Consider the following 26,071-nt stretch of genomic DNA (forward strand, 5'->3'; position numbering starts at 1 on the left):
CAGAGCGACCAGACCAATGGTTAGTGTAACCACCCGCCATGATCTTGCCGCAATTCGGTCTCTGAACCCCAGAGAGTGCTGCAATACTGATGTCCAAACGCTTGAGCTCAGATGATAACAGAGACAGGTGATCATCCTCTCTTAGGGATAAGACATTCCAGGCACCCACCCGAAGGGACCACCTCTGGTTAACCCAAGGAGACCGCCGTCTGGTGGACGACACCTCAGCACCACTCCGACACACTCTCCCGCAATCTGACCCATGGATGTTACCCTGTTGTTTCCCTCCTATCATCAAAGATTGGGGGTCCCGAAGGCTTTGCCCCAATCCCGTCATCCGGTGAGCAGCCCTTCGAAGGGAAGCTGCACAGGAGGTACTCCCATGGAGTGGGTTTTCAGATTTCTTTGCGTTTTTGTGTTTTGCGGAATGAAGGGTTTTACGGTGGCCGGAGTGCAAATCCTGCCACCAACCTCCTAATAAGAAATAAACCAACTGCAGGAGGACGTCCGCAGACACAGTTGGGCACTAGATATGGATGGCCGTTGGCTCACAAGGAGCTTCTCCGCCCTTTGACAGGTCTTGTTTTTAGTGCTGCTCGGTGTCCATCTCCATGCAGAGGAGGGTGTATCGTTTAGTTGCCGACAAACCGACCACGAATCAGGTTAGTACATGTTTACATGTTACCTGTAGAAAAGTAGCCTGACCTGACAATAGGTAGACCCTGCAGTGCATATTAGTGCATCCAATAAGTGAGTTTACATTCTGCGGATAACCCCTAAAGGGACGAATAATAATTTTCCAAATGAAACATTTTAATTCATTTTAAAATGTGTGACCTCATCCGACATGCTCTTAATTCCTCAATATCTGTTCAGTCGAAGATGCTGTGAAAATCTCTACTGATGTACATCTTGTCATAAAACTGTGATGGGATTGGGAAACAGGTTGGAGTACATGTTTATTGTAATCATGATAATCTGACCCGGGTCATTGTAATCACTGTAATCATTGTAATCATGATCGGAAAACACTTACCGACGTGTAGAGAAATCCATGAGAATTCATTGCGAGATAGAGTCCGGTTTTAACCCCTTGAATGGCCACCACTCGGAGTCCAACGGGAATGAGGTTAAACAGCGCTGCACGTGGAGAGGCAGTGTTAAATGTGGCAAGGCAAACATTGATCTTGTTATCATTGGTGTCATAATTTCATGTAACAAGGTATAGAAACAGTCCACGACTGGTTGTGAACATTTTTACCACTGTTATGTAAACCTGGACAAGTTGCTAGTTCATTTAGTCAGTTTTCATTATTTAGTTTATGTCCACATTTCAAGCAATTGTATGATAAATAACGTTTTCATATTAGACAGTAAAAAATAAAAAAAATATTACAAATAGAGTCATGCAAACAAATAATACAGATATAGAGATCATCACACAGTTCCTTTTATACGTTATTATGGGCGGGAACCTCATAAAAAGCAAGATTGTATAATTGAGGTTCCTGTTACAAATCTTGGTTCATCGATGAAGACACAGACAAAGGAGACAAGGAAGAGGGAAAATAAAAGAAGAAAATTGGGGAAAAGGTCTGCAAAACACAACGTCACAACCGTGCAGAGTAGCAAATCCCTACCCACCCCAGGTGGTGTGGGTACTGCATACTCAGCCTTTTAACGAGCATATCTAGAACCACGGAGTACCCAACCCTACCGACCCCAGGCAGCGTGGATACTCAGAATTTTAACAAGCAGCGTGTCTAGAACCACGGAGTACCCATCCCTACCCACCCTGGGCAGTGTGGATACTCAGCGTTTTAATGAGCAGCGTTTCTAAACACGCTCGTTGTCAAGATTACAATTTTTAACTTAATTCGCACCCCCAGGATTTGAACCAGGCCAAGCGTGTTCTTTTTAAGAGTGCGTTCAAATAATTTAATGAACCAGACAAGACGACACAAATGAAGAACCCCACACGAAAGTTAGCCGAACAATAATTAGCAAATAAATACTTAACAATACGGAGATAGAACTAAAGGTGTCATGTCCAAAACACTCATTCACACGAAACAGACTACATTACAGGTGATGGATCATAATGTTGCTAATGCAGACAGACAAGGTGGCATGGTCAGGGCTGGTTCCATCATGCTGCAATAAATAAACTGAAGAACTAGGTGATGATCGCAGAGATCAGCAAGCAATAAAATTGTATTCACACATTATTTGATATTCTGGAGAGTGGTTGTCTCTGGACGTTTCCGGACGGTGGTTGTCTCCAGACATTTCCAGATGGTGGTTGTCTCCGGATGTATCCGGACAGTGGTTGTCTCCAGATGTGTCCGGACGGTGTTTGTCCCTGGACGTGTCCAAACGGTGTTTGTCTCTGGACGTATCCAGATGGTAGTTGTCTCCAGACTCGTCCAGATGGTAGTTGTCTCCAGACTCATCCGGACGGTGTTTGTCTGGACATGTCAGGATGGTGTTTATCTCCAGACTTGTTTGGGTGGTGTTTGTAGTATAACCAGGTGAACATGTATTTCAGACATTATTTTGTTTCCATCTTCATTGATATTCTATGCAGAATCATTTTGATAAGAGAGTATGAATCGTAATGAACGCTCCACCGCACGTCTGCCTTCCCTTCCTCTCACCTCATGCTGACCTCCTTCCAAACCCCTTCCCACCTCCATCCCCATAAAACTCTGGACATTTATAAGCATTTCAGTTGAAATGCAATAAGTTCGAGAATCAGATAACCTGAACCTAATTAAGAAATTTAAACTGCAGAATTGAACTTACCAGCAGTTCTGACTGCTCAAAAAAAAAAGTGTTCATTTATCCAATTTGCATATTGTTTGATTCTCCGGACGTTGTTTAGTATGACCAAGCCAGCCATTCCTCATCAACCGTTTTGTTGGAGTGCTTGTTTGAGTGCTTAATAGTGGTGGGTGGAATAAAATCCAAAGTACTCAATTCCAACCATGCAATCAAAAGGAATTCTGTAGTCAACTGGAATCGATGCTGATGCCGAGTAATTCCAACTTCATAGAAGGAACCATTTTCTTCAGGGAATTTTTTTTTCATTTCTTCAGGTATGTTCCGGTTACACATGGCCTGGTAATGTTAATTGAAAAGGAACACACCCCTGGGGCATCCCATATGCAATATAGCAGCAAAAGCAAGTCACTTGCAAACTAAACATGTCCCAAGGGTGTGTTCCTTTTAAATTAATAGCAAGGCATTTAGAGTTGGCCAGTAAAGCATGCTGATTGTTTTGCTGATTGATGGGTAGGTGATACATTGACTGATAGAGTTTTGACAACGTGTCATTCAAAAAGGCCCAGAAGTGCAGTTTGGAACTATTCTGGGAAGGTTAAAGAAGACAGCCCAAATGTTGCATGCTCACTTTGTTCAGTGGATCTTGCTCATCACTGTAATGCGTCCAATATTCTAAAACATTTGAAAACCAAACACCAGAGAGAGTACCTATTAGTGACGGTTGAGATGGCGGATTCAAAGAAACCAAAGTCTGCAACAGCAACAAGTTCACTTTTGCAATCGACAACTGAAAGCATTTTCACCCCTATAACACCCTGGTATGCTGCCTTCCCTTGCCCTCATGCTGCCTTCCCTTATCCCTCCTCATGTCGCCTTCCATTATCCCCTCTCATGCTGCCCTTCCTCCCCCCCCCTTTCACTACCTTCCCTTCCCTCATGCTGCTTTCCCTTCCTCTCCCCTCACACTGCCTTCCCTTCCCTTTAACTCACGCTGAGTTCCCTTCCCTTTAACTCACACTGCCTACCCTTCCCTTTAACTAATGCTGCCTTTCCTTTTCCTCCCTCATGCTACCTATCCCCCCTCACACTTTCTTCCCTCACTCCCCCATGCCTCCTTGCTCACCCTTTCCTCACTCCCCTCCCCCTCACTCCCCCACCCTTCCTCACTCCCCATCATCACCCTCCTGGCCCTCTCTCTCTCCCCTCTCTCTTTACTCCCATTCTTTCTCTCCCCTCCCTCCTCAGTCCCCTCCTTCTCCCATCCCTACTTTTTCCTCTCCCCTTCTTTTCTCTCCCCTCCCTCTGTCTTTCCCACTTCTCTGTCTTTCCCCCTTCTCTCTCTCTCCCCCTTTCTCCCCCTCCTTCCCTCTCTACTCCTCTCTCCATCTCCCCCTCCATCCACTTTCTCTCTCTCCCTCCTCCCTCCTCTTTTTCTCTTCCACCCCTCTTTCTCCCCCCTCTCTCTTAATATTCCCATCAGTGAAGCGAAGGGTGGTATTTGCTAGTCTATAACAATAAACGCCAATGTGTGCAAGTCCGTGTGTCTCCTTCATAAATCCAAAGCCATGAAACCTAGCGGCCCGAAACTTTGCCCGCATACTAAGGGAACTCCTAGGGGGTGCATGAATGAAAACTGGGTGTTTGGGTAAATTTATACACCCCTTTTGAATTTTTTTTATGGGGTGCTCATCACAAAAAAAACAAAATAAGCCTTCCAAAAATGGTGGTGTGCCATCTTTGTCAACCCTCTGTCAGCTCACTGGGGTCTTACACAGCTATTTTGTTAGGCCTTCTCAACAATGCCTTGACTTGGAACAGGCCGCAACGGTTTCTTAACGATAAAGCACTCAAATATTTTTCACTTTCCTCACTCATGAATGCCTGATCTTCATACCTATGAATCGCTGTATGCATTGCTTTTGTAAGTGCTATAGTTTTGAAATTAGGAGCTTGTAGTGATTTCATGCATTAAATAATGTAATTTTCCATGATGAACTGTCACGGACTAATCGCCTCCGCCACCGAAGGTGAAGGAGGTTATGTTTTCACCCCTCTCTGTCTGTCCGTGTGCAGCATATCTCAAAAAGTTGTAGACGGATCCGGATGGAATTTGGTGGACACACTGGGAGTGTGACAAGGAAGAATTGATTTGATTTTGGTGAAGATCAGAAATTTTTTTTGAGTGATTCTTCACCATTGAGAGATAGGTCTAAACTAATAGATAGCACGATATCTCAAAAAGTTGTGGACGGATTCAAATGAAACTTGGTGGACAGGTTGGGGGTGTGACCACGACAAATTTATTCGATTTTCGTGAAAATCCGAATCCGAATCTGGATGCGAGAACTATTTAATTTTTTACGTGATTCTTCATCATTGAGAGATAGGGCCACAAATGATATATAGCATGATATTTCAAAAATGCATTGTACCGGATATGTTCTGGCGGATCAGTCATTATGTGGCGGAGGTATGCGCTCTACCGAATGCCCTTTTTATTATCCCGCCCCCCAGAGGGAGGGAGCGGGATATTGTAATCGTCCGGTTTGTTTGTTGGATTCGCTATATATGCTATATATCCCTTATTGTCGGGTTGTGTGTGTGTGTGTGTGTGTGTGTGTGTGTGTGTGTGTGTGTGTGTGTGTGTGTGTGTGTGTGTGTGTGTGTGTGTGTGTGTGTGTGTGTGTGTGTGCGCGCGCAACGCGAGGCTCCACAGCACAAACCAGCAAACCGATTATTTTTCAAATGGTAGTCCTTCAAAAATAGGGTGTCTATTTACCGTCATTTTTATGAGGAGTGCCAGTTGGCAAAATATGCAATAGGAATATAATAGGAAAATACTAGGCAATAGGAAAATACGCAAAATCTTGCCAGGCAGAGGAACAATTGTATGTGAACCAATACGTCTTGGCAATGAATCTTCGTCAATGGATCGGTCAGAATGAAAAGCATCGTATCCAGCGCTTCGATCCTAGCGAATCCCTCGTCGCCTACCGGCTTGTCTGTTTGTTTGTTTGTTTGTCTTCTGTCTGTTAGCAACTTTACGGCAAAACGGCTTTAGCAAACACGATCAAATTTAATCCACAGGTGGGCAATGAACCTTGGATGACCCCATTAACTTTTGGGTCCAATTGGATCAAAGGTCAAGGTCAAGGTCATGAAAAGATCAAAATCGTTTTTTGCTCATAACTTCGTCAAAAATGATCTGATTTACTTCAAAATAAGCTTATAGTGAACATTATTCTATTTGTCACTTATAATCCTTTGCATATTTGTGATGGGCGGGATTTGTTGTGCCTGGCACCACTTGTTAAAGTATATAATCAAAATATGATTTTGGATTTGAGGATCAGATCTCATGGACTAAAGAACTGTCAAAATCTGGAGTGAAATCTGAAAATTTAAAGAAATTAGCAGTGTTTCTGTTTTTGCGGGTGTGTTCCATGAACAATCATCTTGCTATCGCTTGCCAGTCCAGCTGTTCCTTGTCAACCATTTTGTTGGAGTGCTCGTTTGAGTGCTTAAGCCACTTGGCAACCGCTTTACAAGCAGCTTGGTTGTTTGTTTGCAAGCCATGTGGCGATACACGGTAAAAGTACCTGACTGTCACTCTCCACTGTTCCTCCACCAAACACAACCAAAAATAAATTGTTTGACTTTGCAAAGTTCAGGTCCCATCTACCTGCTTTGGGCCCTGTGGTGTTGTGTGGTGTCTCGCCCACTGAAAATGTTGTGCAATTTTTGTTTTTTTTAACATGACCGTATTGTTTCACCTTTTTGTGCAATCTGCGTTCATTATACCACCCATCACTCCGACATATATGTATGTACATATATATATATATATATATATATATATATATATATATATATATATATATATATATATATATATATATATATATATATATATGTTGCGGTCTCGCCCGCCGGGCGTGCGGACGGCCACGTAACCCGACCGCGGCACGTCACCCACCGGACGGACAATCCAGTCGTGACCCTCTCGGACTAACGCCGGAACCAGTCACGGGTGGACCTTTGGTCTCACCGCGATCGAGCCAATCAGCCCCCGCGTGGGATAGGGTTGCTCGCCAAATTCGACCTACCTAAGTACCCACGCGGAGGGTAGACCGGGCGATCGCACCTCGCCGCAGGTCGATTTCTGACACGGGCCACTTAAGCGACCCGCTCCGTACTATCAGAATAACCGAGCGGTGTTATCGTCGACCTCGATGTTCGATTAATTATCGGGCGTACTCAGCCCACTACCAACCCTTTACGTGAAGCAAGATGAGGATTCAATGGAGGAAAAGACGAAGCGAAGCGGGAGAACAGTTCAACAATAAAGCACATTTATTCGCGGCACACGGGAAGCACACAAAAAAAGAAAACACACTTCCATTTACACAAAAAGCAAATATAAAAGTGAAAACACAGTGCAGAGCTAATACCGACTACCGAGCACACGGCAACACTTATACAATTCTACTTCACAGACGGCGCCGACAACACATACCCAAAACCAAGGAAAAGAATATCCTCAAGAATGAGGCGGGCCTGAGGCCGAGACCGGGTCGGGCCTACCCGTCTGGTGATGAGACGCGGAGCGGCGATGGCGCCTCTCTCCGCGGGCCTCGCGGACAGTGTCAGGCAGGGGGTGGGAAAAGGGGCCCCCTTGGTCGCACTATCTCAGCGTGGGGGGAAACAGGAGGGGGTTGCTGATGCTCGGGGTATAGAGGATCTTTATTATCCCTGGTGTGCGTCTCCACCTCGGCCAGGTCGCGCGTCGGCCCTCCCTCGGGCGTGCAGCTCCTGGCACCGACGCGAGCACCCCCTCGTCCGACTCTCTTCAGCTTCTCCAGCCACTGCAGGCTTCGGGCTCCAGACTTCCACACTCGTCCCCTCCGTTCCGACTCCTTCTCCTTCTCGTTCTCGTTCTCGTTCTCGTTCTCCTTTTACTGACGAACACCGTCCTTTTATCCCCCCGTAACTTCGCCTTTGACCCCCTCCCTTTGACCTTTCACCTCGCTCCCCATTGGCCCGAGAAAAAGTGGGCGTGAAGGCTTTTTGATCCACAAATTTGCATATATCGATCGGCTCTGGAGGCGGGCCAAATCGCCCTCGCTCACCGATTGGACGGCAAAAAGTGGGCGTGTGTCGTTTTTGATCCGTTTTTGAAGCACAAAATCCGTGATTTTGTACACGCTGTTCGACGCGCGTTCTGCATGAGTCCAACACCGGTACCCACAGCGGGGCAAGAACGGTGGCGATGCTACGGTTGTGAGGTGTGCGTGAAGGTCGGGCGGCTTGTGGTGAAGCGGTGGTTGTGGTCGGTGGGTTGATGTTGTGGTTGTGGATCATGGCGGTTGGTCCAAAATAAAGATAGTAAAAGAAAACGGCTATCCTGAAGAGTCGCAGCTCGCATAAATGACATGTATTCCCACTAGACAACGGGGTTGGGCCTAACTACACATGCACTTACCGAGATACCTCACCTAAGGGACCTGAATGGTGGTTTGCGAATCTGGTAACCACAACACTACCCTTCCCTTTTTACAGACTCGTCCCCGAGTCGTCAAATTTTCGTGTGCCATCATGTGTAGTTTTCCCTAGTACATTTTACCTACGGATCCCTGAGTGCGACATTCATGGTATTCGTGTCCCCAAAATAAATAACCTGAGGGCTGCGTAACTATCTAAACAAACTCACTCACACGGACGACTTAAATAAAATTGCCGGCGCTAGACAGACATGCCGGGGCGCACTCCATATTTACAGTACATCTTAACCTTAACTTACAAATTTTACACTAAACCATGGCCCAGGATCATTGAACTCTGCAAAAGAAAAGCAGTTATAGGAGCCAGGCTGCCCGCATGCAGTCTCTGGCTCAAACAATGCAGGTGACAGGGAACGTGGCTGGCTGCTCACACGCAGTCCAAGGCCTTCCCTTTTGAACTGAACGCAGTGAACCACAACGGTGCATGGGCTGCACAACGCAGTCTCCGTGCCAGCTCAAGTGGCACACGCAATGAACACAACGAATGGATGCATGGACACAAACACGGTGCACGGGCCGCCACTGCAGGCCCGTGTTGTAGCTGCCAACAGGGCAGTTCTTGCAGCTTGCAAACTGTTGCCTTGATCCTGGCGCACATGGAAATGAACAGGGGGGGGGGGCAAAGCAAAAATTGAACGGGGCTGGTGAACGTGGGCAGTGGGCATGGCATGGCAAAGGCAGCAGGCAAACACAGCCCGCAGAAGAAGGCCGCTGCAGGCAAACACAGCCGGCAGATGAACTGGCCGGCACAGGCCTTGAAGAAAAAACAGCCAGCCGATGGCACAGGCCTTGCAGCAAAACAACAGCTGCCGATGAACTTGGCCGGCCTCCGCCTTGAAGCAAAACACGGCCAGCCGATGAAGTTGGCCAGCTCTTGCCGTTCAGTGGAGGTTGGTGGAGGGAGTGCGGTGGTGCTGGCCACTTGGAAGGCGGGCTCGGACCTACCTACCTGTCTCCCTCCCAACCTATCGCCTTTGCCTGTCACTGTACATACCCACTCCCTTAATTTGTCAAACCCCAATTTAGCCCCAACTTTTTTTTTTTTTTTTTTTACTTTTATGTTTACTTCCCCTCTATAAATCGTCCCCTAACCCCCTTTATCGTCCTTGTTCGGCTAACCTATCCTGTCACCTAGCCTACTCCCAACCCCTACGTTCCCTTCCCAGAGGGGAACAAGGGAGAGCTAACGTCCTGTGTCGAGGCCCAACTCAAGCCTCAGAATGGCATCCCCAGAGTTCGGCGATCTATAACCAAAGTGGGTCCAGCGGCCCACAACGAGAGCGAGGGGATGGATGGTGCGGAGGGGTACATCTCCTAATCTACCCTAACCATTTAACAGTTAAACTACCCTCGGGCTTTCAACAAGCGCCTCTCGCTAAACTATTGGTTCTAACAACCCAGATTCCCGTCGCCTGTGTTGGTGTCCTCACAATTTCGGGCCCGCCCCAATTTTCTCTCCGTGCCCTCACACGGTCTCCTGGCTGGGACACGGGCTCCCTTTGGCAGGCACGACCCTCTGCCGAATCTCCCGCTATGGCACCCCCGGGCACTACACTGCCTCCGAGCCTACCAGCTCCCTAACACCGGGGAGTGCCCCCATGGCACCTCCCCTGAAACGCACACGTGGCAGGCCGGCCTCCCGGGCCCCTTTCCGAGGGTCACCCGTGCCCACAACACTGCCCACGCGGCCACGGCGCCCCGGGCCCCCGCACCAAGCAGGCGCACCCGTGCCCACTACTCTATCCCGGCCCCCATGGCCCATGGCCTACCGCGGCCGACTAGGCCTGGTGCCCGGGGTACCCACTCAGCGATACTCACCTTTCGCAGCCACGCTCCCAAGCCCGTCAACAGGGCTCCTGCACCCCTCCAAATGGGTCTCGAGCCTACTTTCCCACCAACAACAAAACGACTTCCATTTTTCAATTTGACTAACCCAGCTAACTCACTTTACTCTGACCCGGGTCCCTTGGGCGGGAGTCACCTCCCCCAATCACTCATCGCACCATGCATTCCCCAATTGCTCCATGCACACAGACCCGCTGGCCTCACTCACTCACCAAGCACATGCCTCACAACTCACCAACTCTTCAACACACACACCACTGAACTCTGCCATCCTTCTATCTGCACCCCCTAACTAACTCGTGCTCCCACGTCGTCCCTTAAACTATAGCACGTTCCATTTAACCTACGTAGCTAAGCTACGTCCCCTCTACACATTCATAAGTCTGTCCATGTCTCCAAATAAATCATTTTATTTCCCAACCTAAATCTGGCTACAATCCCTCTAACTAATCCATTCCACGGACTCCATGAGGACTTACCCCTGCCCCATGAAGTCGGTCTAGCTAAGCTAACCCTTCCCTAACTAGTTTCCATCCTGTGCCCAGGTCAAGGGGGTCTTCCACCCTTGCCCAGGAATCCTGTACACTAAAGTGAGGCTTGCTTTTTTTTTTCATGCGCAGCACCTGCGCGGCAACTCAGAGCTCGCGCACTTTGCACCTGCCTGGTGACGTGATGCAGCTGCACGGGTGCCTCGTCCCTCCTGGACGGGGACCATCCGGCAGAGATACCCTCCTGCCGGATTCCAACCCCACGTGCAGCCATGACGTCACCGTGCGCATAAAAAAACAAGCCCCACGTCTCGAGGGGTTCCCCACGCGAACACATGTGCTTTGCCCGTTGGAGCTTAACACACACGATCGCGTGGAGAACCCGTCCGGTCCAAATCCATTTACCTGCCTAAACTTTGTCCGTCCGCGGGATCGGCAAATCCACCGCGTGCGTTTCCGGACCGGGACTTCACTCTCGCAAGCGAGCACGTGGTGGTCTCGTGCGTTGCACAGCACGAACCGCGTGCTCACTGCTGGGCGAACCCGGCACGGTCCCCGAAACAACTACAGCCGCTACTCGGCTTTCTTGACTCGCATGTCGCCGTCGTCGTCTCCATTCCACACACGCATACCTGCGTGTCACGACGCACACAGTCCACTCAATCACATTCACACCGGGAGACGCGGCTGCGTGCTCCCGCATGCCAACCGACATCTCCCTCACATACCGCTCCCTCACACACACGGTCTCCCTTGCATACGGCCGTTCACTCACGCGTGCCTCACTACTCACACAAACCATACTACTCACACGTGGTGCTCCATTCACTCGCGCGGGGGCACTCACCCGCGGTGCCTCACCCACACACGCGAGGGCACTCAACCGCTGTGCCTCATCCACACACCGTTCCTCACTCATACACGCGGGGGCACACACCCGCGGTGCCTCACTCACACTCCGTGCCTCATCCACACACGGCGTGCTGGGAAGCACGTACTCCGGCACCATCGCCACCACACCACTCACACACGGGGTCGCTTCCACACACGGGGACGCACTCACGCCTTGCACCACACACACAGGGACAACTACACTGGGATCTGTGTCCCCACAAGGGTCTCCGGGGCCTCTATACCCCCAAGCTCTCCGTGCACTCGTTGTTCACAGCACCCGTCCCCTCAACCTCGCAAAGCACGACCGAACTCACCTGGTCGTGACTCGCCTCAAGGGGGCATACTCCCTCCCCTTGTTCCTGGAGGAGGTCATCCAGCTGCTCGCACCGGGTCCTCACAGCTCCGAGCTCACCCCATTGTCCTCCACTACCTCCGTGTGTGTGCGCGTCACTTACCCTGTCTTCATCGTGTTTATTGGTCTCTGCTTCTTTCTGGCGTCTTTCCCTTATCTTTATGTAGGTCAACCTTGCTTTCTCTTTAAGTCGCTCCCGTCCTTCCCTGTTTTTCACTCCTTGCTCTTTCACGATCTCCGTACCTCATCCTTGCTTTCCGTATTAATTGTTCTTTTCTCCCTCCCAATTACTTTCACCTCGTCTCTTGTCTCCCGAATTATTTTCTTACCCGCTTCCACCGCGGGCCTGTCAGCCGTTGCACCCCTTCCAGCTCGTTTGTTCCGACACGTGGAGTCGCCATTTTAAGTTCCCCTGCTCACGGCCTTCATGCCCGCCTGCAGGCATCGGCCCATGTTCTGTGTCTCACCCTGTAGCTTTCTTGTTTCTTCCTTCATGTTTGTTTCCATTTTAGTTTTCATGCGTTTTATTTCGTTTGTGAATGTATCCATCTTTTCGTTTATTTGTTTGTTCATGTCTTTCATTTCGTTTTTTATTTCATTTGTCACTGCCGCATTCATTTGTGCCAGCATGGTGAATAGCTGGGCCATGTCGGATGCACTCAAGTGAGCCGTTTCGGCAGGGGTTGGGGAAGGGTCTTGGTGGAGAGGGGGGGGGGAAGGTGTCATACACCGCGGCCGCTGCCGCACCCACCTCGGGCCCTGGGTTCAGTTGGGCGAGTCCGTGTTCCTGCACAATCAACATTTCCTGCTCGGGGATTCCATCCTGGACCATGGATTCTACATTACTACACATATACATTTCTAATACCCCCGGCTCCCGCTCGCCTTGAGACGCCATCTTGCTTCTCGTGAAGGGTTAATTTAACTCGCTCGTAATTTGGAGGGAATCGGGGTCGCTTCTCTCACCCCTGACCGATTCCCGTGAATTTCGCTGGAGACAGGAGAGCCTGTTGTCCCGCTCTCCAATACCAGTGCCGCGAGGAGGGCGATGGATTTGTATCCTACTCCAGACACCAGTGTTGCGGTCTTCGCGCCCGCCGGCGTGCGGACGGCCACGTAACTCGAATCGCGGCACGTCGCCCACCGGACGGACAATCCAGTCGTGACCCTCTCGGACTAACGCCGTGAACCAGTCACGGTGGACCTTTGGTCTCACCGCGATCGAGCCAATCAGCCCCCGCGTGGGATAGGGTTGCTGCTCGCCAAATTCGACCTACCTAAGTACCCACGCGGAGGGTAGACCGGGCGATCGCACCTCGCCGCAGGTCGACTTCGGACACGGGCCACTTAAGCGACCCGTTCCGTACTATCAGAATAACCGAGCGGTGTTATCGTCGACCTCGACGGTTCGATTAATTATCGGGCGTACTCAGCCCACTACCAACCCTTTACGTGAAGCAAGATGAGGATTCAATGGAGGAAAAGACGAAGCGAAGCGGAGAACAGTTCAACAATAAAGCACATTTATTCGCGGCACACGGGAAGCACACAAAAAAAGAAAACACACTTCCATTTACACAAAAAGCAAATATAAAAGTGAAAACACAGTGCAGAGCTAATACCGACTACCGAGCACACGGCAACACTTATACAATTCTACTTCACAGACGGCGCCGACAACACATACCCAAAACCAAGGAAAAGAATATCCTCAAGAATGAGGCGGGCCCGAGGCCGAGACCGGGTCGGGCCTACCCGTCTGGTGATGAGACGCGGAGCGGCGATGGCGCTTCTCTCCGCGGGCCTCGCGGATGTCAGGCAGGTGGGAAAAGGGGCCCCTTGGTCGCACTATCTCAGCGCGGGGAAACAGGAGGGGGTTGCTGATGCTCGGGGTATAGAGGATCTTTATTATCCCTGGTGTGCGTCTCCACCTCGGCCAGGTCGCGCTGCCGGCCTCCCTCGGGCGTGCAGCTCCTGGCACCGACGCGAGCACCCCCTCGTCCGACTCTCTTCAGCTTCTCCAGCCACTGCAGGCTTCGGGCTCCAGACTTCCACACTCGTCCCCTCCGTTCCGACTCGTTCTCGTTCTCGTTCTCGTTCTCGTTCTCGTTCTCGTTCTCGTTCTCGTTCTCGTTCTCGTTCTCGTTCTCGTTCTCGTTCTCGTTCTCGTTCTCGTTCTCGTTCTCGTTCTCGTTCTCGTTCTCGTTCTCCTTTTACTGACGAACACCGTCCTTTTATCCCCCCCGTAACTTCGCCTTTGACCCCCTCCCTTTGACCTTTCACCTCGCTCCCCATTGGCCCGAGAAAAAGTGGGCGTGAAGGCTTTTTGATCCACAAATTTGCATATATCGATCGTTCTGGAGGCGGGGCCAAATCGCCCCTCGCTCACCGATTGGACGGCAAAAAGTGGGCGTGTGTCGTTTTTGATCCGTTTTTGAAGCACAAAATCCGTGATTTTGTACACGCTGTTCGACGCGCGTTCTGCATGAGTCCAACACCGGTACCCACAGCGGGGCAAGAACGGTGGCGATGCTACGGTTGTGAGGTGTGCGTGAAGGTCGTGGCGGTTGTGGTGAAGCGGTGGTTGTGGTCGGTGGTTGATGTTGTGGTTGTGATCATGGCGGTTGGTCCAAAATAAAGATAGTAAAAGAAAAACGGCTATCCTGAAGAGTCGCAGCTCGCATAAATGACATGTATTCCCACTAGACAACGGGTTTGGGCCTAACTACACATGCACTTACCGAGATACCTCACCTAAGGGACCTGAATGGTGGTTTGCGAATCTGGTAACCACAACAATATATATATATATATATATATATATATATATATATATATATATATATATATATATATATATATATATATATATATATATATATATATATATATATATATATATATATATAACTAGAAAGCATCTGAAAATGCAAAACCCATCTGCATTAGCTTTGTACTCAAACTAAACTTGATGAAAACGAGAGTTAAAAATAATTGTACATTTTATTAATTTGTGTTCTCCACAATCTCATAAGAATGGTTTGTTGAAGATTTGATGACAAAAGTTCAATTGGTAAAAATATTCCAGCCTGGACATGCACACTGAATGAATCTCAATGATAAACAAGGATTTTGATGAAGACATTTATGGTTGGTCTTCCACTTGTCTACCAACCATTGGGAGTCGAATGAGGTGTGCCAAGTTTCAAATTTTTCTGATCAGCTGTTTCAGATATATAATGTTTTAATTTTTGTGTTTAATCCAAGATGGCTGCCATACCACGTGATTAATGACACCACAATTATCATTAAAATATTCTCCATGGGGACTTGCTCCTACCCTGAAAATTTTGTTTCAATCGGACAAGTGGTTGCTGAGAAAAAAAGTAAAAAATACAAGAGCAAAACAGACTAAACTAGAGGGGGAGCACTCGGTAGAGTGCAAAACCTCCGCCGCCAATACTGCTAGGTCACTCAAGTGAACCTGATATCCTATTCATTCAATTTGACGTCAACAGTGCTCACAGAGTTATAGTTTGCAACTTTCCCTTTTACTTTTAACTTTTACATAATTCATTCATCAAGCCTGGTGTTGGCGCAGTGGTTAGGGCAGCGGCTTGGGATCCAAAAGGTCCTGAGTTCAAGCCCCGTTGGACCACTGAATTAATACACCAGGGGGTTGACTCAGCCTGTTATCCTTCCAAGGTCGGTGAAATGAGTACCAGTGTACTGGGCTGGTGTATACCCTGGTTAAAATAGGTGTACCATATCCCTGTGTTGTAAGAGGCGACCATGGTTGCGTCAGGAAGGGCATCCGGCGTAAAACATGTGCCAAATCACTATGCGGATCATACGGATGATCTGCTGTGGCGACCCCTAATGGGAGCAGCCGAAAGAAGATACTCAATTCATTCGTCATAACTAGATTCCTTGAGACAGAAATTGATTTTACGTGGGTATATCCACCTGAAGTTCCAAAATCAGCCGCAATTATAAGTTTGGCATGTTTTTTGTTGGAAATCACTTATAACGTGTAGAAATGCAAAAAAACCCCATTTTTTTGGGGGGGGGGATCTAATGGCATGATCTAAGTCCAAAATCTAATGGCATGATCCTTGGACCATACCTAATCCCCCCACCAAGTTTCGTCAAAATCCGTCGAGGAGTTTTTCTGTAATACTGTTCACAAACAAACAGAAAGGGGTGAAAAACAGAAAGGGGTCCATCTTCGATGGCGGAGGTTAAAAAGGGTTGAAGAAAAACAATAATAATCTAGACTAATAAATGTCAAAGTGTGTCAGTGTGTCTGTCAGTCAGTCAGTCAGTCAGTGTGTCTTCTCAACTGCAAAATCATGAAAACTAGCAGCCTGAAACTTTGCATGCATACTAAGGGAACTCCAAGGGAGTACAGAGTGAAAATTGGATGTTTGGGTTAATTAAAACACACTTTTGAAGATAATCAACGGCCTTATTTAATTATATCCCTTATCAGGTGCATCCTCAGCCACCTCACCCTCACTCTCAATTACTTCGCTGGGGTCTTAATTCGCCATTTTGTTCGTCCTGCTCAACAATGTATTGAGTTGGAACTGGCCGCAATGGTTTACTAATGATAAAATGCTCAAAATGATTGTTTTTCACTTTCCTCACTCGTATGATCGAATGACTGTTCCTCACACCGATGAATCGCTGTATACATCGCTTTTGTAAGTTTTATAGTTTTCAAATTAGGAGCTTGGAGCGATTTCATGCATTATAAGATGCAATTTTCAACGATCTACTTTCACAGACTAATTAAAGTACATAATGCTCCACCGCATGTCTGCTGAAATATAATTTAACTTTGGAGGATTGGATCACATGGAATAAATAACTCGAAATCTGAAAATATTAAGAAATCGGCGATGTTTAGTTTTATTGCAGGTATGTGCCATTACCAATCAGCTATCGCTTGCCAAGCCAGCCATTCCTTATTAACCATTTAATTAGAGTGCTTGATTGAGTGCTTAAGCCACTTACTGAGTGCCCTACACTACTACAGTCGATAGCAGAACAGTTCATGTCCCGATCGGGATGTAGTCAGCAGTTGCTACAATACAAGGTGGAGGTACATAGATATCTATCTCTCTATCTATCTCTCTATCTATCTCTCTCCCCATCCATCTCTCTATCTATCTCTCTCCCCATCCATCTCTCTATCTATCTCTCTCCCCATCCATCTCTCTCTCTCTCTCTCTCCATCCTCTGTCTCTGTCTCTGTCTCTCTGTCTCTCTGTCTCTCTGTCTCTCTGTCTCTGTCTCTGTCTCTCTGTCTCTGTCTCTCTGTCTCTGTCTCTCTGTCTCTGTCTCTCTGTCTCTGTCTCTGTCTCTGTCTCTGTCTCTGTCTCTGTCTCTCTCTCCATGTGTCTCTGGACATATTTGGATGGTGGTTATCTCCACACATTTCCGGATGGAGGTTATCTCCAGATATATCCAGACTGTGGTGATGTCCGGACAATATTTATCTACTGACGTGTCCGGGTGGTGTTTATGTTCGGACGGGAGTTTGTCTCCGGACGCGTCCGGGCGGTGTTTGTTTCTGGACTGTGTTTATCTCCGGACATGTCCAGGCAGTGTTTGTCTCTGGGCGGTATTTATATTTCAGACATTATTTTGTTTCCATCTTCACTGTATTCAATGCAGAATCATTTTGATGAGACGGTATGAATCGTAATTAATGCTCCACTGCACATCTGGCTTCCCTTCTCCCACCTCTCCTTACTCTCCCTCCCTCCTTCCTCACTCCAACATCCCTCCTCACTTCTCCCTCCCACCCCTCTCTTTCTCCCCCCTCTTTTTCGCCCCCCTCTTTTTCTCCCCCCTTACTATTTCTGTCAGCGAAGCGATGGGTGGTATTTGCTCACAATAATAATAATGATGAAAATTATTTTAACAAAACGATTAATATGTCTTCTCCGCATTCTCATGATAAACCTTTGTTGAAAATTTGATGACAAAAGCTCAAATGGTAAAAAAAAGTTACGGCCCTGACAGACCCACACAAAGACACACAGAAGTTATTGCAAAACGTCTTCTACTGTGCAGGGGCTGGGCCAAAAATAACGTCAATCAACTTTGTGTTCGGACTTCCACCATGTTGGTTCAGCTCTGAAAAGCATTGACTGACATTTTGTCTTCTCTATGGCTTGATATCTATATATTGTTGCGGATTCGCGCCCGCCGGCGTGCGAACGGCCACGTAACTCGAATCGCGGCACGTCGCCCACCGGACGGACAATCCAGTCGTGACCCTCTCGGACTAACGCCGGGAACCAGTCACGGGTGGACCTTTCGGCCTCACCACGATCGTGCCAATCGGCCCCCCGCGTGGGATAGGGTTGCTCGCCAAATTCGACCTACCTAAGTACCCACACGGAGGGTAGACCGGGCGATCGCACCTCGCCGCAGGTCGACTTCGGACACGGGCCACTTTAAGCGACCCGTTCCGTACTATCGGGATAACCGAGCGGTGTTATCATCGGCCTCGACAGTTCGATTAATTATCGGGCGTATTCAGCCCACTACCAACCCTTTACGTGAAGTAAGATGGAGATTCAATGAAAGAAAAGACGAAGCGAAACGGGAAAACAGTTCAACATAATTCACATTTATTTCGCGATGGCACACGGAAAGCACACATATACAATTACACCAAAAGCAAATGTAAAAGGAGAAGAAACACACAATATTACACAAAAAGCAAATATAAAAGAAGAAGACAATGCAGAGCTATCCGACTACCGAGCACACGGCAACACTTATACAATTTTACTTCACAGACGGCGCCGACAACACATATACCCAAAGCAAAAGAAAAGGACCACCCTCAAGGATGAGGGGGGTAGGCGGGCCTGGGGCCGAGACCGCGTCGGGCCTACCCGTCTGATGACGCAAAGTGGCGGTGGCGCCCCAACTCCGCGGACCTCGCGGACAGTGTCTGGTAGGGGGTGGGAAAGGGGCCCCCTTGTCGCACTATCTCAGCGCGGGGGGAAACAGGAGAGGGTTGTTGATGCTCGGGGGAAAGGAGGATATCTCCCTGTCTCGGGTCCCGCGACGAGCGTCTCCACCACGACCTCGGTCGCGCCGCCGGCCTCTCCCTCCGCAGCTCCCCGACTCCGACGCGAGCACCCCCTCAACCGCCTTCGCCGCCGCCGCCTCTCCACAGCTTCGTCCGATCGCCCTCTCCGTCTCCTCTCTTGACTCGTCCCAACTCTTCACTGGCTCAGCGAACTCCCAACTGCGAACTGCTGACTTCTCCCCTCCGAACTCAACTGTTTGGCGAGCGCGGCCGTTTATATCCCCCGTGGCTTCGCCCCCCCACCTTTGACCCTTTACCTCTGACCCTTCACCTCTAACTGGCTCCCCATTGGACCGAGGAAAAGTGGGCGTGAATGCTTTTTGATCCATGAATTTGCATATAGCGACTGCACTCCAACGCCCTGGAGGCGGGGCCAAATCGCCCCACGCTCACCGATAGGACGGAACAGAAGTGGGCGTGAGTCGTTTTTGATCCGTTTTCTTCGGAAAGTCTGTGATGTTTCTGAACACGCTGCTCGGTGCGCGCCCTGCACGAGTCCAGTATCGGTGCCCACAAGTGGCGCAAGAATGGTGGTGATGCGATGGTGGCGAGTTGTGACGGTAAAGGTCGTGGCTGTTGTTGTGAAGCGGCGTTGTGGTTGGTGGTTGTTGTGTGATGGCTGTTGAGATGTGGTTGGTGGTGGTAGTAATGGCGGCTGGTCCAAAATAAAGATAGTAAAAGAAAAACGGCTATCTAGAAGGGTCGCAGCCCGCATGAATGACATGTATTCCCTCTAAACAACGGGTTTGGGCCTAACTACACATATACTTACAGAGATATCTCACCTAAGGGACCTGAATGGTGGTTTGCGAATTTCGTCAACCACAACAATATTTTTTAATTTCGCTAATTTTCCACTTGAGTTCCTTTTTATTTTAAAAGAAGTCTGAAGGTAAACGTGTGTGTGTGTGTGTGTGTGTGTGTGTGTGTGTGTGTGTGTGTGTGTGTGTGTGTGTGTGTGTGTGTGTGTTTCATGCTGTATATTGTTTTCAGCATGATGGTGAAGAATCGCTGAAAAAATTATTGTATCCAGATCGAGATCTTCACTAAAATCGAATAAATTCTTTCTTTGTCACACACCCAACCTGTCCATCAGATTTCATCTGAATTCACCCACAACATTTTGAGATATCCTGCTCACAGACAAACAGATAGGTGTGAAAACATAACCTCCGTCCACCTTCAGTGGCGAAGGTAATAAAACGTTGATGGTTAACAACATGAGGACTAGCCGATTTATCCAAGCGGGGTCGACACACTCGGAGCCACATTTCCAGAAAGAAAAACCACAAAAACTCTCCGTAAACGAAAATATTCGTAAATAAAATTCAATGGGTAGAGCCTCACTCCGTCGGCTAAGAGAGGAGCGGAGCTTGGATTGCCCATAAAGAGCTCAAACTGCTCACCCATTGTTGATATAATTTTTATTTATTTATCACACCACTTTCTATGTGAATTTGTTTCTCCATACAAGTACGAGTCTGATTGGGTTGTCGGAATAAACTAACAACTGTGAGAAGGTGTGGAAACATGTTTAGATGAATTGATGATTTACTGGCATTAATGATGGGTTTGTATTTGATCAGCTTCATGATGATATATATCAAAAATAACTCAAATTTTAAAAGGAAAAACCAAACTCACACTTCAGTTTATTTTTTAGAATTACAAATCGATATCAATAAAAATAAAATTTCACACCAAATTATTTGATAAACGAGATACTTTTCAATTCAACATTATACTGTTGCCATTCTGCGAAGCTGGCGCCCCCCCCCCCAGGTAATGGCAGACGAAATATCGTGGTTCCAGGACAGTTATTTCATTAGTACTTATTTTAGATAGCCCTTCCCTTATGTCTAGTGGCTTTATGGGACAAAATGCGCTGCAAAGGCCTTGCGGCAGGTCTTTATTCCCATCTTTATTCTTTTATCTGTTTTACTTTACTTCACACATGACCTTCTCTATCACGCAAGCATGCAGGCCACAGCAACAGGTAACTCAATTTACATATGTGCGCCATTTCCTGTTCAAACCTCGTGCCATTCTCAAACTGACGCTAACCTCAAACCTTTGCCGTACTCGGACCCAAATGTTACAACATTTCTCCAACCATCGCAATGCCTTCATAATAATCCCCATATCATCGGACAACAGCTCAAACTCGCATACACTCACCAATGAGGCCACTATCCCGATAACCGCCATCACCATCATTAACTCACTGCACTACAATTGCTATGCTACACCACCGCTGCCATCGCACATCCATCACCACCAATGACCACCACCTCCCTCTGGACTTGCAGGAGACAAGGGAGCGGCCCGTAACCGTATAGATACTCAGGGCTGGATGTTCTGGCGTCTAACTCGGGGCACGAATGTGTGCTGTGCACAGTTCAACATTGTAGGGATAGTCCTAGTGTTCAGCTCAACTGCGTGTTTGGCACTTGTTCATGGCCAGAGAACGCCACCAGGTGCCCTTGCCCCAAGATATTCTTAGAGCTCCATCGTGTAACAGAGTTCAGAGAGAATGAGGCCAATTCAGGTGCAAAATCCTCGCCGGAGAGGGGCCAACACAGTGGTTCGAGTCCACTTGCCAATGAGGGCGCGGCGAAACACCCATCGCTCCACCTGTTCCACTCTCAAACGCTGCTCCTGCTGGTGAAGTGTAAAAGAGAGTTCTTTTCTTGCCCGCCCTTCTGTTGTTTGGCCCATCCACTCTTCTCTTGTTATCTGGCCCGCCTTTTGTTCTTGGACTCCACGGAGCGAAGCACTGGACGAGCAAGGAAGCCAGACACCAGACCAAGTGCCGCCTTAGTCCATAAACAATTACACATAGAGACCTCTGACACTCATGTTAAGTCTATCTTCTCACACGCTCTTTGTTGTATTTCCAAACCCCTGACCCATATCTTTACACCTTCCTCTCCACCTCATCTGCCAATCACCGCAAACCTCATCACACCTCCTCCAATCATGCACCATAGACACCCTCAGTTTTCCTACCCCATTCCCCCTCCTCAGCAACTGGGTGGCGTTGATCCGTTGGCCGCTCATGGTAACAGAGAGGTCACAAACACCTCGTACTTTCTCTCTCTCTCTCTCTTTTTGCTCTCTAACTTTCCTCGGGGTATGTTTTTGATGGCGCCTGTCTTAGTATAAGTTAAACGTGTAGAAGTTCTTAATATTGGTATAAGTTCTGCACCGTGTCCTTTATTGTTCTTTGTAAATATTTGCATGTCCATTTACTTCATTTATTGCAATAAATTGTTATAAATGTATCCAGCGCGTCTTTTCCCTATTGGGCCAGAAAAGTCCGCACGCAGTTTGGCCAGGAAGTTCTGCCCCAATTAATTTGCTCCTATTACCTGGTGTGCACTTGCAGCTCTGCTCAACTGCACCTAATTCGGTGAGTAATTAGAGTATGCATAGAGGAAATGAGATCCCCTTTTGTGCGGCCGTCCACACGTAAGGTATCACGTGAGGTAGTGTAACCCTGCAGGATTGGCAGTACAAATCGGCAATTGTGGTTGCTTAAAACCCGCTAGAGCACGAAGTTATTTGTGTCTGGTGGCCTCAGTACCGGGTGTTCGGGAGGAACTCAAGCGCTTCCCCTCGTGGCAAAACTCGAACCCCGGATACGTAACAATACGAATGCCTTTTTTAGAAACGTTCCGAAAAAAATATTCTATGGTAGAGTTGCAGGTGAAATAATTAGGATTGTGACAGCAAGCACACACAGCACTGAAGTTGTCAATAGATTAAAACAGCTAGTTAGACAAATGCAAACACAGGGAGCTACAGTTAGCAGATTAAATCAAGCTTTCTTTGACATCATAAAACGACACTAAATAGAATTAGTAAAATACAACAGGAATAGTAAAAATATTAACAATGAGATATTTATATACGTATATTAGTAAAAAATATATATATTTTAAAAACCATTATCAGTGGTTGCTTGGAGACGGTTAATTTGTGATCATTTTCTGGACCCAATCAGAATCGTACTTGGGCAGGAAATATTTTGTAAAGAAAGGTGCCGGTTCTGGGCATCCGCACTGTCTGCTTGAGTATCTTGTTGATAAATGTAAAGAAGCTATTGTTCAAAAGAAATGTAATATAATTGTACTTTAAAGGTCCAGAGAATCAGAAATGAGTGTTTGGTTTAATGAATAGATATCGCTTCACTTAACACTTAATCGTTGTTTTCTTGAAGAAATATCTTGAAACGAAGAAAAAAAAAATTGGTGTCCTTGATTGCCCCCCCCCCAAAAGAAACCCCTGCGATGTGATTATATCATATACCACGTAGCCTGGTGTTGGCTTAGTGGTTAGGGTGGTGGCTTGGAATCATAGGGTCCTGAGTTTAAGCCCCATTGACCACTGAATTAATACACCAGGAGGTTGACTCAGCCTGTCATCCTTCCGAGCTCGGCAAAATGAGCACCAGTGTATTGGTAAGGGGGACACTGCATCAGCGGTATAGCCACGTCCCAACCAATGATGCAACCAGCAGCCACAGGCTGCACTCGATAGAGTAGAGATATACCATGTGATCCACCATGTCATCTCGAGGATACTTTTGCTTTGGGATGTATGTTTACGTGAGGCCTACATACACTCTGAACTATGAAAAAGTACTGAGAGTGATAGCTAAATGCATTGTTGCTGGTTGTAGCAATACAGCCAAAGATGGTGTGAGTACGTATGTTTTCCCAAAAGATCCAGCTGTAAGGAAACTATCGATAGCCAAGGTAAAACTGACCAGAGGAAAGTCAGGTCAGGTATGGGAGCGTGCGCCAGAGCAGCGCGTCGCTGCGTCCACTTTCCGCCGGTACTCCAGAGGCCTCTGCCTGGCCATCCCCCAGGCAGATACCTGGCACATCCCCATCTCCTTGAGATGCCGATCAACCTACTGCAACCACGAGGCACGTGGTCGGCCCATTGGCCTCCTCCACTCACGAGACTCCCTCACTGAGAGAATCTTGTGAGCAGGATCAGCATCAGGAAAATGAGCCACATGTCCGTACAGCCGCAGCTGATGCTCACGGATTATGCAGGTAACAAATCTCATTTGAGTCTCTCTCAGAAACTGCTTGTTGGACACAAAGTCCTCCAGCGATAGCCAAGGATTCTCCGAAGAGACCTGGTACCAAAGGAATTAAGTCTCCGTCTCAGATCCTTGGTCAAAGTCCAAATCTCGCATCCATAGAGCAAGACTGGAAGCACCAAGGACCTGAAGACTCGGACTTTCGTCCCCCTGCACAGGTACCGGTAGCGCCACACCCCATTATCCAGTGAATCCATGACTCCCCAGGCCCGACCCAGACGTCTATTGACCTCTGACACACAGCCGGCAGAGACATGAATATCACTGCCAAGGTAAGTGAATCTCTCCATGACCTCAACATCCTCACCACGAACAGGCACAGACAGGACAGCAGTATCCAAGATGTCATTGAAAGCCTGGATCTTAGTTTTGACCTAGGAAAGCCGTAATCCCAGCGATTCCGACTCCTCATTCAGCACCTCGAGGGCCCCCAAAAGGATATCTAAAGTCTCCGCAAAGATGACTGCATCATCTGCGAAATCAAGGTCAGAGATTTTGACATTCCCAAATGATGTACCGCAACTTGATCTCTCTGACATCCTCCCTAGAATCCAGTCCATACAAGTGCTGAAAAGTGTGGGGGCCAGTACTCATCCCTGGCGAACTCCAGTAACAACTGGAAATAAGTCAGAGATGATACCACCACATCTCACAGCACTCTCAGTACCAGAGTAGAGTTCAGACATCAGATCAATCAGTTTTGGTGGCACCCCACGAAGACCAAGATTCCTCCAGAGGGCATCCCGATTCACTGAATCAAATGCTTTACGGAGATCAACATAGGCTGCAAGCAGCTCCTGCCGAAACTCTCGTCTGCGTTCGGTGAGGACACGAAGAGCAAGGATTCGGTCAATCATTGACCTCTTTGGTGTAAAGCCTGACTGCTCTGGACGCTGGTGCTCAAGCAGATGGTGGCGAACCGTATCAAGAATTATCCGAGCAAACACCTTTCCCGGCACTGAGAGCAGCGTCACCCCTCGTTAGTTGTTGCAGTCTTGGCGATCACCCTTCCCTTTCCAGAGAGGGACAGCAAGGCCCCTCTTCCAGTCAGTTGAGATGATGTCTGTGTTCCAGGCAATGCACAGAACTGCATGCAATGACACGAGTGCAGCATTTCCACCAGCCTTGAGAAGTTCAGCATGGATGCCACAGATCCCTGGAGCTTTACCCCATTTCAACCGATTCACCCCAGCCTGTGTTTCCACAAGCGAAGGTGGACCACAGTTGATTGGAGGATTAGCAACAGTCATTGTAACACCCCTGACGTCCAACTCAACAGCTGGTGGATCAGCCTGGTGCAACCGCTCAAAGTAACCGGCCCAGCACATCTTCACTTCTGACTCCTCTGCCAAGAGCCTACCATCCTCTGCTCTAACTGCAGTACACCGAGGGATGGACTTGGATGAACGCAATGCGCAAATTTCCCTGTAAGCGGGACGAGAATCACTTGACCACAGGTGATGCTCTACCCCCTCACGGATTCCTCGCACATTGGCCTCCTTGTCTACCCTTAGCGCACGTACAGTTTTACGCCTCAGCTCCCTGAACAGCTCAGCTCTGCCATTCAGCCTGGCCCTGCGACTCTGGCCAATGGTATCCAGTGTTCCTTGAGAGACAAAATTCTTCTTTGCCCTTCGGTGAGTTCCAAGACATCCACCGGCAACATCAAGGACGGTGGTCTTGAAGGCATTCCACCACTCTTCAGGACCTCCCAAAGCACCCAGACCACCCAAATCTCTACTCAGCTTGTTCCCAAACTCCGCAGCTACCCTCTCATCCTTGAGCTTCCCAACATCCAGCCTCAGCTGGGATGGTACCATTCTCCCAGATTTAAGGTGCAACTTCAGAGTTGCTACAACAAGCCGGTGGTCAGTATTGAGGAAATGAGCACTCCGGTAGACCCTGCAGTTCTGG

General features: G+C 48.2%; 1 protein-coding gene across 3 annotated transcripts in view; it reads right to left on the reverse strand.

Moving 5' to 3' along the window:
* LOC147012828 (fibroblast growth factor 12-like) overlaps positions 1 to 26,071 on the reverse strand; it is a 158,937-nt gene that overhangs the window by 19,732 nt on the left and 113,134 nt on the right. For all 3 annotated transcript variants that reach the window (XM_085854100.1, XM_085854099.1, XM_085854101.1), the window contains exon 3: positions 1,037 to 1,140. In XM_085854100.1, the coding sequence (XP_085710226.1) occupies positions 1,037 to 1,140 (104 nt within the window). The remainder of the gene's footprint in view (positions 1 to 1,036; positions 1,141 to 26,071) is intronic.

This window comes from Eptatretus burgeri, chromosome 14 (assembly GCF_056783735.1).
Source record: "Eptatretus burgeri isolate ZD-2024b chromosome 14, Ebu_testis_v1, whole genome shotgun sequence".
NCBI classification, from domain to species: Eukaryota; Metazoa; Chordata; class Myxini; order Myxiniformes; family Myxinidae; genus Eptatretus; species Eptatretus burgeri.